General features: G+C 46.9%; 1 protein-coding gene across 5 annotated transcripts in view; it reads left to right on the top strand.

The window, feature by feature from the left end:
- The window catches only part of LOC130340793 (gastrula zinc finger protein XlCGF26.1-like), a 69,920-nt gene that overhangs the window by 13,848 nt on the left and 44,286 nt on the right, over window positions 1-11,786 (top strand). Inside the window, exons 2-8 of one of the 5 annotated variants that reach the window (XM_056554213.1) lie at window positions 1,417-1,520; window positions 1,627-1,788; window positions 4,078-4,204; window positions 4,302-4,393; window positions 4,471-4,588; window positions 5,981-6,120; window positions 6,250-6,358. In XM_056554213.1, the coding sequence (XP_056410188.1) occupies window positions 1,443-1,520; window positions 1,627-1,788; window positions 4,078-4,204; window positions 4,302-4,393; window positions 4,471-4,588; window positions 5,981-6,120; window positions 6,250-6,358 (826 nt within the window). In that variant the 5' untranslated portion in view covers window positions 1,417-1,442. The remainder of the gene's footprint in view (window positions 1-1,416; window positions 1,521-1,626; window positions 1,789-4,077; window positions 4,205-4,301; window positions 4,394-4,470; window positions 4,589-5,980; window positions 6,121-6,249; window positions 6,359-11,786) is intronic. The other 4 variants (XM_056554214.1, XM_056554216.1, XM_056554215.1 and 1 more) reach the window with 4 other exon arrangements.

Below are 11,786 nucleotides of genomic sequence, written 5' to 3'. Positions count from 1 at the left end.
TATTAGTGGGGTGGGATGTTATATGACTCGTTCCCCCTCTACAGTAGAAGTTCTCTATTAGTGGGGTGGGATGTTATATGACTCGTTCCCCCTCTACAGTAGAAGTTCTCTATTAGTGGGGTGGGATGTTATATGACTCGTTCCCCCTCTCCAGTAGGAGTTCTCTATTAGTGGGGTGTGATGTTATATGACTCGCTCCCCCTCTCCAGTAGGAGTTCTCTATTAGTGTGGTGGGATGTTATATGACTCGCTCCCTCTCTCCAGTAGTTCTCTATTAGTGGGGTGGGATGTTATATGACTCGCTCCCCCTCTCCAGTAGGAGTTCTCTATTAGTGGGGTGGGATGTTATATGACTCGCTCCCCCTCTCCAGTAATAGTTCTCTATTAGTGGGGTGAGATGTTATATGACTCGCTCCCCCTCTCCAGTTGGAGTTCTCTATTAGTGGGGTGGGATGTTATATGACTCGTTCCCCCTCTACAGTAGAAGTTCTCTATTAGTGGGGTGGGATGTTATATGACTCGTTCCCCCTCTCCAGTAGGAGTTCTCTATTAGTGAGGTGGGATGTTATATGACTCGCTCCCCCTCTCCAGTAGGAGTTCTCTATTAGTGGGGTGGGATGTTATATGACTCGTTCCCCCTCTACAGTAGAAGTTCTCTATTAGTGGGGTGGGATGTTATATGACTCGCACCCCCTCTCCTGTAATAGTTCTCTATTAGTGGGGTGGGATGTTATATGACTCGCTCCCCCTCTCCAGTAGGAGTTCTCTATTAGTGGGGTGGGATGTTATATGACTCGCTCCCCCTCTCCAGTAGGAGTTCTCTATTAGTGGGGTGGGATGTTATATGACTCGCACCCCCTCTCCTGTAATAGTTCTCTATTAGTGGGGTGGGATGTTATATGACTCGCTCCCCCTCTCCAGTAGGAGTTCTCTATTAGTGGGGTGGGATGTTATATGACTCGCTCCCCCTCTCCAGTAGTTCTCTATTAGTGGGGTGGGATGTTATATGACTCGCTCCCCCTCTCCAGTAGGAGTTCTCTATTAGTGGGGTGAGATGTTATATGACTCGCTCCCCCTCTCCAGTAGGAGTTCTCTATTAGTGGGGTGGGATGTTATATGACTCGCTCCCCCTCTCCAGTAGGAGTTCTCTATTAGTGGGGTGGGATGTTATATGACGCGCTCCCCCTCTCCAGTAGGAGTTCTCTATTAGTGGGGTGGGATGTTATATGACTCGCTCCCCCTCTCCAGTAGGAGTTCTCTATTAGTGGGGTGGGATGTTATATGACTCGCTCCCCCTCTCCAGTAGCAGTTCTCTATTAGTGGAGTGAGATGTTATATGACTCGCTCCCCCTCTCCAGTTCTCTATTAGTGGGGTGAGATGTTATATGACTTGCTCTCTCTTTCCTCTCTATATAGCTATTTTCCTCACTGACCCCCTAAGGATGGAGAAGGACAGAGACCCGATGGCTGAGATAATCTTACACCTCACCCTAGAGATCATCTACCTGCTGACCGGAGAGGTGAGGGATTCTGGAGATCATGTCCGTCTCATGTCTCTTCATAAAGCTCAGACATGTCTGGAGAGATGAAGATATAAGTGACCTCAATGTCTCTCTCCGTACACAGGATTACACGGTAGTGAAGATGGTGACTGAAGAGGGTGAAGGCCGGAGCAGGGAGAAGGTTCCTATATCAAGGCCTCCACCGCACTCACTAATACATAAGGGAAACAGTCATCAGGAGATCCTGGAGCTCATCAACAAGATGATGGAGCTGCTGACTAGAGAGGTGACACTGCTGGGACATTATGCAGTAATGGAGGGGTCTGGTGATGACTGGAGAGGTGACACTGCTGGACATTATACAGTAATGGAGGGGTCTGGTGATGACTGGAGAGGTGACACTGCTGGGACATTATACAGTAATGGAGGGGTCTGGTGATGACTGGAGAGGTGACACTGCTGGACATTATACAGTAATGGAGGGGTCTGGTGATGATTAGAGAGGTGACCCTGCTGGACATTATACAGTAATGGAGGTGTCTGGTGATGACTGGAGAGGTGACACTGCTGGGACATTATGCAGTAATGGAGGGGTCTGGTGATGACTGGAGAGGTGACACTGCTGGACATTATACAGTAATGGAGGGGTCTGGTGATGACTGGAGAGGTGACACTGCTGGGACATTATACAGTAATGGAGGGGTCTGGTGATGACTGGAGAGGTGACACTGCTGGGACATTATACAGTAATGGAGGGGTCTGGTGGTGACTGGAGAGGTGACACTGCTGGGACATTATACAGTAATGGAGGGGTCTGGTGGTGATTAGAGAGGTGACCCTGCTTGGGCATTATATAGTAATGGAGGGGTCTGGTGATGACTGGAGAGGTGACACTGCTTGACATTATACAGTAATGGAGGGGTCTGGTGATGAGAGGTGACACTGCTGGGACTTTATACAGTAATGGAGGGGTCTGGTGATGACTGGAGAGGTGACACTGCTGGGACTTTATACAGTAATGGAGGGGTCTGGTGATGACTGTAGAGGTGACACTGCTGGACATTATACAGTAATGGAGGGATCTGGTGATGATTAGAGAGGTGACACTGCTGGGACATTATACAGTAATGGAGGGGTCTGGTGATGACTGGAGAGGTGACACTGCTGGACATTATACAGTAATGGAGGGGTCTGGTGATGATTAGAGAGGTGACACTGCTGGGTCATACAGTAATGGAGGGGTCTGGTGATGACTGGAGAGGTGACACTGCTGGGACATTATACAGTAATGGAGGGGTCTGGTGATGATTAGAGAGGTGACACTGCTGGACATTATACAGTAATGGAGGGGTCTGGTGATGACTGGAGAGGTGACACTGCTGGGACATTATACAGTAATGGAGGGGTCTGGTGATGACTGGAGAGGTGACACTGCTGGGACATTATACAGTAATGGAGGGGTCTGGTGGTGATTAGAGAGGTGACCCTGCTGGGGCATTATATAGTAATTGAGGGGTCTGGTGATGACTGGAGAGGTGACACTGCTTGACATTATACAGTAATGGAGGGGTCTGGTGATGACTGGAGAGGTGACACTGCTTGACATTATACAGTAATGGAGGGGTCTGGTGATGATTAGAGAGGTGACACTGCTGGACATTATACAGTAATGGAGGGGTCTGGTGATGACTGGAGAGGTGACACTGCTGGGACATTATACAGTAATGGAGGGGTCTGGTGATGAGAGGTGACACTGCTGGGACATTATACAGTAATGGAGGGGTCTGGTGATTACTGGAGAGGTGACACTGCTGGGACATTATACAGTAATGGAGGGGTCTGGTGATTACTGGAGAGGTGACACTGCTGGGACATTATACAGTAATGGAGGGGTCTGGTGATTACTGGAGAGGTGACACTGCTGGGACATTATACAGTAATGGAGGGGTCTGGTGATGATTAGAGAGGTGACACTGCTGGGACATTATACAGTAATGGAGGGGTCTGGTGATGACTGGAGAGGTGACACTGCTGGGACATTATACAGTAATGGAGGGGTCTGGTGGTGATTAGAGAGGTGACCCTGCTGGGGCATTATATAGTAATGGAGGGGTCTGGTGATGACTGGAGAGGTGACACTGCTTGACATTATACAGTAATGGAGGGGTCTGGTGATGAGAGGTGACACTGCTGGGACTTTATACAGTAATGGAGGGGTCTGGTGATGACTGGAGAGGTGACACTGCTGGACATTATACAGTAATGGAGGGGTCTGGTGATGACTGGAGAGGTGACACTGCTGGACATTATGCAGTAATGGAGGGGTCTGGTGATGACTGGAGAGGTGACACTGCTGGGACATTATACAGTAATGGAGAGGTCTGGTGATGATTAGAGAGGTGACACTGCTGGGACATTATACAGTAATAGAGGGGTCTGGTGATGATTAGAGAGGTGACACTGCTGGGACATTATACAGTAATGGAGGGGTCTGGTGATGATTAGAGAGGTGACACTGCTGGGACATTATACAGTAATGGAGGGGTCTGGTGATGACGGTATCATTGTGTGTCAGGTTCCTATAAGGTGTCAGGATGTGGCGGTCTATTTCTCCATGGAGGAGTGGGAGTATGTAGAAGGACACAAGGATCTCTACCAGGACATAATCATGATGGAGGATCACCGGCCCCTCACATCACAAGGTAAGAGGAGATATATATATGATATCACTCTCATTACCTAGTAACATAGAAATCTATCCAGCAGGTGATGTATTCATTCCCTTTGTGTTCACTACAGATGGATTTATTGATAGAAATCCACCCGAGAGGTGTCCCCGTCCTCTGCATTCCCAGGACTGTGCAGAGGGAAATGTCCCAGAGAATCATCAGGTAGATGACATTAAAGTGTCCTCAGAATATAAAGTGAATGAACCCAACTACATTTACATTTGTTCTTGTGTATTTAGGGTGAAGATCTGATGGATATTAAGGTTGAGGTTATAGATGAAGAAGAGGAGGAGACGGGTGTCATGGCCGATCATCAGTGTAAGGAGGAGGAGACGGGTGTGATGGCCGATCATCAGTGTAAGGAGGAGGAGACGGGTGTCATGACCGATCATCAGTGTAAGGAGGAGGAGACGGGTGTCATGGCCGATCATCAGTGTAAGGAGGAGGAGACGGGTGTCATGACCGATCATCAGTGTAAGGAGGAGGAGACGGGTGTCATGGCCGATCATCAGTGTAAGGAGGAGGAGACGGGTGTCATGGCCGATCATCAGTGTAAGGAGGAGGAGACGGGTGTGATGGCCGATCATCAGTGTAAGGAGGAGGAGACGGGTGTCATGGCCGATCATCAGTGTAAGGAGGAGGAGACGGGTGTCATGGCCGATCATCAGTGTAAGGAGGAGGAGACGGGTGTCATGGCTGATCATCAGTGTAAGGAGGAGGAGGCGGGTGTCATGGCCGATCATCAGTGTAAGGAGGAGGAGGCGGGTGTCATGGCTGATCATCAGTGTAAGGAGGAGGAGACGGGTGTCATGGCCGATCATCAGTGTAAGTAGGAGGCGACGGGTGTCATGACCGATCATCAGTGTAAGGAGGAGGAGACGGGTGTGATGGCCGATCATCAGTGTAAGGAGGAGGAGACGGGTGTCATGGCCGATCAGCAGTGTAAGGAGGAGGAGACGGGTGTCATGGCCGATCAGCAGTGTAAGGAGGAGGAGACGGGTGTCATGGCCGATCACCAGTGTAAGGAGGAGGAGACGGGTGTCATGGCCGATCATCAGTGTAAGGAGGAGGAGACGGGTGTGATGGCCGATCATCAGTGTAAGGAGGAGGAGACGGGTGTCATGGCCGATCATCAGTGTAAGGAGGAGGAGACGGGTGTCATGGCCGATCATCAGTGTAAGGAGGAGGAGACGGGTGTCATGGCTGATCATCAGTGTAAGGAGGAGTAGACGGGTGTCATGGCCGATCATCAGTGTAAGGAGGAGGAGGCGGGTGTCATGGCTGATCATCAGTGTAAGGAGGAGGAGACGGGTGTCATGGCCGATCATCAGTGTAAGTAGGAGGCGACGGGTGTCATGACCGATCATCAGTGTAAGGAGGAGGAGACGGGTGTGATGGCCGATCATCAGTGTAAGGAGGAGGAGACGGGTGTCATGGCCGATCAGCAGTGTAAGGAGGAGGAGACGGGTGTCATGGCCGATCAGCAGTGTAAGGAGGAGGAGACGGGTGTCATGGCCGATCACCAGTGTAAGGAGGAGGAGACGGGTGTCATGGCCAATCAGCAGTGTAAGGAGGAGGAGACGGGTGTCATGGCCGATCATCAGTGTAAGGAGGAGGAGACGGGTGTCATGGCCGATCATCAGTGTAAGGAGGAGGAGACTTTCATAGGTTATAATAGAGGAATCTGTCACCAGATATCACACCCATCATCTGATCACAATCTGTTCTGTCCCTGTGTGTTCCCTACAGATGGATATAGAGGAGCTGATGTATTCATTCCCTGTGTGTTCCCTACAGATGGAGTCATGGATAGAAATCCACCCGAGAGGTGTCCCCGCCCTCTGTATTCTCAGGACTGTCTAGAGGGAAATGTCCCAGAGAAGCATCAGGTAGATAAGGCTGATCCTATATCTCTATAGGGGGATCCTGCAGTCATAGATGTGGGGATAGATTTTGGGGGTCTCTGTTGCTCCTCCTGTCTGCTGTATTGTAGTGAATTGTTCTATGTGTCACATCAGGGGGGAGATCTGACTTATAATAAAGTGGAGGATGAAGAAGAGAGGATGAGGGGCCATCACCCATGTATGAGGGAAGTGAAGGAGGAAATTCCAGGAGGTGTTACCCCAGGTATGTCATAATGCCAAGAGGTGTTACCCCAGGTATCTAATAATGCCAGGAGGTGTTACCCCAGATATTTAATAATTCCAGGAGCTGTTACCCCAGGTATGTAATAATGCCAGGAGGTGTTACCCCAGATATTTAATAATTCCAGGAGCTGTTACCCCAGGTATGTAATAATGCCAGGAGGCGTTACCCCAGGGATGTAATAATTCCAAGAGGTGTTACCCCAGGTATGTAATAATGCCAAGAGGTGTTACCCCAGGTGTGTAATAATGCCAAGAGGTGTTACCCCAGGTATGTAATAATGCCAAGATGTGTTACCCAGATATGTAATAATTCCAGGAGGTGTTACCCCAGATATGTAATAATGCCAGGAGGTGTTACCCCAGGGATGTAATAATGCCAGGAGGTGTTACCCCAGGTATGTAATAATGCCAGGAGGCGTTACCCCAGGGATGTAATGATTCCAGGAGGTGTTACCCCAGGTATGTAATAATTCCAGGAGGTGTTACCCCAGGTATTTAATAATTCCAAGAGGTGTTACCCCAGGTATGTAATAATGCCAAGAGGTGTTACCCAGATATGTAATAATTCCAGGAGGTGTTACCCCAGGTATGTAATAATTCCAGGAGGTGTTACCCCCAGGTATGTAATTGGAAATTTTCCTATCCTTGGTGATGAAAAATTTTGATTTTATAAAAGACAAGATGTGAGTATTATTCTTTTTAACTTCTTTTACTGAATTCAGCAGCAAATAAGTACTGTATGTATTAAGGAATTTTTTTTTGCATATAAAGTGCAGCCAAACATAATATCCAGGATGCAACCTAGTATGCTGCACTATAACCATAACCAATCAGTTCCCAGCGTTTGACATATAGGTAACTTTTGCCCAGGTAACTGCCTTTTTCTTTGCGGCAAACTTGATAGATGAGAATATCAAAACTTGAAGGAAGAATTCATGGGGATGAAGGGACTTCACAGAAGAGTGGAGAGAAACGAGTTGGAATAAAGAGAAAAATAAAAGCATTATAGGGAGGGGTATAAAGAAGGGGGGATGATACTCGCGTCTTGTCTTTTATAAAATCCAAATTTTCTGTCACCAAGGATAGTAAAATTTCCAATTTTAAGGCAAGATGCTCCTATTATACCAGTTTAAAGCCAGGCATATATAAACAATAGAAACAATATATATCTTAAAAAGGAAATTACAATAGAATCATAGAGACATGGGATTCAGGTTTAAAATAAAAGGTTTTAAAAGTAGAATCAGAAGACATATTGGCAACTTTCAATAAATCAGAGAGAGAAGCGTCTGATTGGAAGAGTTTGGTAGAAACAGCTCCTCTGGTAGAATGAGCACCAAATTTGGAGATATCAATACCGACCATATCATTGGTTTGTCTAACCCATCTAGCGAGTGTGGGAGAGGAGACAGGAGCGTGAGGTTTGGGAAGAAGATGGAAGCCGAAGGGATTCAGTCTGGATTCATAAGAACGAAGACAGCGAACCACACAGAGTTTATCATGATTTGGAAAAGAGGGAGAAAAGACTGAATGTAAATTTGTTTTACGACGAAAGATAGAGAAGATAACTCCCTGAGGAGTAAATTGTCTACGTGAAATATCAAGAGATCTGGCATCGGAAACGCGTTTAATAGAAATAAGAGACCGAGAAGAACTGTGAGTTTAAAGGAGAGAAGTTTAAGAGATAATGAATAATTATCATCCCAAGAAGTGAACATATTTAGAATGATATTGAAATCCTAAATGGAAGTGTATTTAGGTAGAGGAGGACGTCGGAAGCAAATGCCTTAAAGTAATTGGCAGATTAAAGGGTGTTTGCCAATGGGAATAGAGTCTATAGGGAAATGTTTAGAAGAAATTGCAGAGCGATAAAGATTAATAGCCCTATAGGCTTTACCAGCGTCATAAGATGCTGAAAGGAAATTTAAAATGTGAGAGAGAGGTGCTCGTAAGGGATCCATATCCCTTTGATCGCACCAATGAATCCAAAATCTCCAGACCGATCGGTAAGCTGATATGGTACCCGGGGCCCAGGCATCGGAAAGGATGTCTTTAGTAGATTGAGAAAATTATAGGTCCGGTTCCGTTGACATGAGATCAACCATGCGACCAGAGGTAATTGATCGGATAGGATTATCCAGAGGGTCCAGAAGAAGATTCGGGAAAGATGTAAGAATTCGAGGAAAATCTATGAGAAGATGTAAGATTTGAGGAAACCCAGACTGAGTTGGCCAAAGTGGGGTAATCAGAACCATTGTGGCTTTTTGAGTTGAGGTTTGGAATAGAACCCGAGGAATGAGATTGAACGGGGGGAAGGCGTAAAGTATCTTCTGAGGCCAGAATTGAAGGAAGGGTCTAAACCCAAAGCTTCTGGATCTGGACGCCAACTGTAGAAAAGAGGGAGTTGAGTGTTGAGACAGGAAGCGAATAGGTCCATGTGAAGAGCGCCCCATAATGAATTGATCATTTAAAAAATTGTAGGGTGAAGTTTCCAATCGCTGGCATCTGTTAGTGAGAGTACCAATCCGCTATGGAGTTGGAAATTCCTGGGAGGTATTTCGCTTTCAGGACAATGTTCCTGTCCAGACAAAAGTGCCAGAAGTCCTTGACAAAAAATGATTGATGTATTGGACAGCGGATATGTTGTCCATACGAAGGAGGATACAACAATGGGAGAAATTTTTTGCAAAACTTTTCAAGGGGAAAAATCATGCCAAAAGTTCCAGGCAATTTATGTGAAGAAGGGATTCTGAAGGAGACCATTTCCCTCCAGTAGAAAGAGGGCTGCATTGAGCGCCCCAGCCTATGAGACTCGCATCCGATTCTATAATTATATCTGGATTCGGATGAAATATCGCTTTTCCGTTCCAAGATTCTATGTGAGAAAGCCACCAAAGAAGTTCCTCTTTGGCTTCGGAAGAGAAACGAGTTTCGTCAGAATAACCGAGACCCTCTCTTAAGTCTCGGATCTTCAATCTTTGGAGAGCTCTGTAATGAAGAGGAGCGGAAAAATGGCCTGAATGGAGGCTGCAAGAAGACCAACAATCCGAGCTATTGTTCTCAGTGAGATAAGATCTTTGCGGAGAATTTGACGGATCTCCTTCCGAATGGTTTTCAGTTTCCAGTGAGGAAGGCTCAAAGTGGTCAATTGAGTATTGATCATAAAGCCTAGAAATTCCAGTTCTTGAGCCGATTTTTTGAAATTGATGAGAAAACCCAGGTGAGGAGGGATAGAGTCCAATCCATGTGAATCAAAAGAAGATCTTTTGAGTGCCATAAGGAGAATGTTGTTTAGGTAAATTATAAGACTAACCCAGCGACCTCAGAGGGAGGCCACAACTGGCTTCACAAGTTTCGTGAAACACCAAGGGGCTGAAGAGAGACTGAATGGGAGACAAGTGAATTGCCACTTTAGATTTTTCCAAAGAAATTGGAGGAAATTTGGGACGGAGAATGAATTGGGACCGTAAGATAAGCATCTTTTAAGTCTATTTTGATTAACCAATCGTTTTTTTTTTTTTTTAAAGGTTTTATTTTAGAACTTTTATGTTAAATGGGCACTGTCATCAACATTTTTTTTTATATGTTGAAGTACATATGTACTACAACATATCTCTAATATATTTTCTTTTTTTTTTTTTTATTAAAACCTTTTAATTTACATTAGAAAACCGGCCACTAGGGGTCTCCCTCCTAGTGGCCGGCTGCAGGCTGGCGTGATGTCACGCCTGAATTCGGACCGATGCCGGCCGGGCATCTGTCCTAATTCAATTAGCCTGCGCTCGCTCCCTGCCTGTCAGATAGGCAGGAGCAAACGCATTGGCTCCCAGGCCACTGGCCGGGAGGCGACACCTCCCGAACATGTCGCCGCTGCTGCAGGACTCTGCGGCATGTAAGTATGTTTAGGGGAGATATGTTTAGGGGGATCAGGATTTTAACAAGGGGATTGGGGGAGAGCGGGGAGCGGGGTTGGGGGTTTTAACACGGGGGGGGGGGGCACGGCGCCCATGGCTCTTACTTATTGTTTTCAACACAGGGTTCCTCCAGCTGTTTCACTACTACAACTCCCAGCATGCCCTGACAGCCAATAGATGTCAAGGAAAGCTGGGAGTTGTAGTGGTGAAACAGCTGGAGGCACCCTGTGTAGATGAACTAAGGGCGGAAGTCGGCCCCCCCAGCAGGTATCAGTAACATTGTGCCTGCTGGGGAAGTTTGCCTGGTAGGGAGCACACTACCAGGCAGACAAAAAAGCATTTTTAATATAGAAAAAAAAATTTAAGCATGGAGGGGGATAGATGGGCAGTAGGCAGGGACAGAAAGAAAAAAAAAGGATGGTGGGAGCTGCACTTTAACAACAACACAATACAAAAGCAAAATAACATACAGCTGGAGATACAGCCCCAACCACTCCGCAAAAACTTCTTAGGGCATTTACAGCTAATGTACAACAACCTGTACATCGGTACATACTTGTTAGTGAGGTTGAACCATCGTGTGATGGGGGGAATAGAAGTATCCTTCCAGGCCATAATCAGAACTTTCCGAGGACACAAAACAATAGAAATCTAATAAGAAGGAGCCTATGGGAGCCCGAGGCTAGGTCATCAATAACCCCCAACAGACAGACAAAAGGGGAAAACACATAGGGGAATTCCAAGTGATCCAACAGGAACTGTAGCACCTCCCTCCAGAAGGGTTTCACACAGGGACAGCTCCACATAGCATGCGGCAGAGTGCCCACATACGCCTGACATCGAAAACATACATCTGAAGTAGAGACACCTATACGAGATAGTCTAACCGGAGTATAATATAGCCGAAGGAAAAGTCTAACCTGAATAAGTAAATCTCAAGCACTGACCACCGTAGGATAGTAGGACTTAACAACTTCCATCCATTGCTCCCCCGTTAAACCCGGCAGATGCACTGCCCACTTCTCAAAGGCCAACTCAAATGGATCAGGACCCACTGATTGCAGCAATGCATAAGCTTGGGTCAAAGGTTTAGTAAGGTCGGTGGTTCCCAGCAGCAACTCCAATTCAGAAAAAGCAGGGGTCACATCAAGCGAGCCAAATTGCCCCACCACCGCGTGTCTCAACTGGAAGTACCCAAACTGGGTACTCCGAGGGAGACTGAAGCGGTCACACATTGCTTGAAATGAAGGGAAAGAAGAAAAGTCACCAAACAAGTGCGTGGCGAATTTTACTCCGTGAGCGCTCCAGAACCCGGCAGCCTCCAACTCTTGCAGGTGCTCAAGCTGAGGATTCCCCCACAGAGTTGCCCTGGGAGACAGTACCGGTAACGGAAAGCGTCTAGAAACCACCGACCACACCTCAGCCACAGTCTTAATAGGGGGCAACAACTTAGAAGAAGGGGTGTATCTATAAAGGGTATTAGTCAGTGTTTCA

This window comes from Hyla sarda, unplaced genomic scaffold (genome assembly GCF_029499605.1).
Source record: "Hyla sarda isolate aHylSar1 unplaced genomic scaffold, aHylSar1.hap1 scaffold_601, whole genome shotgun sequence".
NCBI classification, from domain to species: Eukaryota; Metazoa; Chordata; class Amphibia; order Anura; family Hylidae; genus Hyla; species Hyla sarda.
Note: the sequence above shows the minus strand (reverse complement) of the source record. Positions and strands in the feature narration are given on the sequence as shown.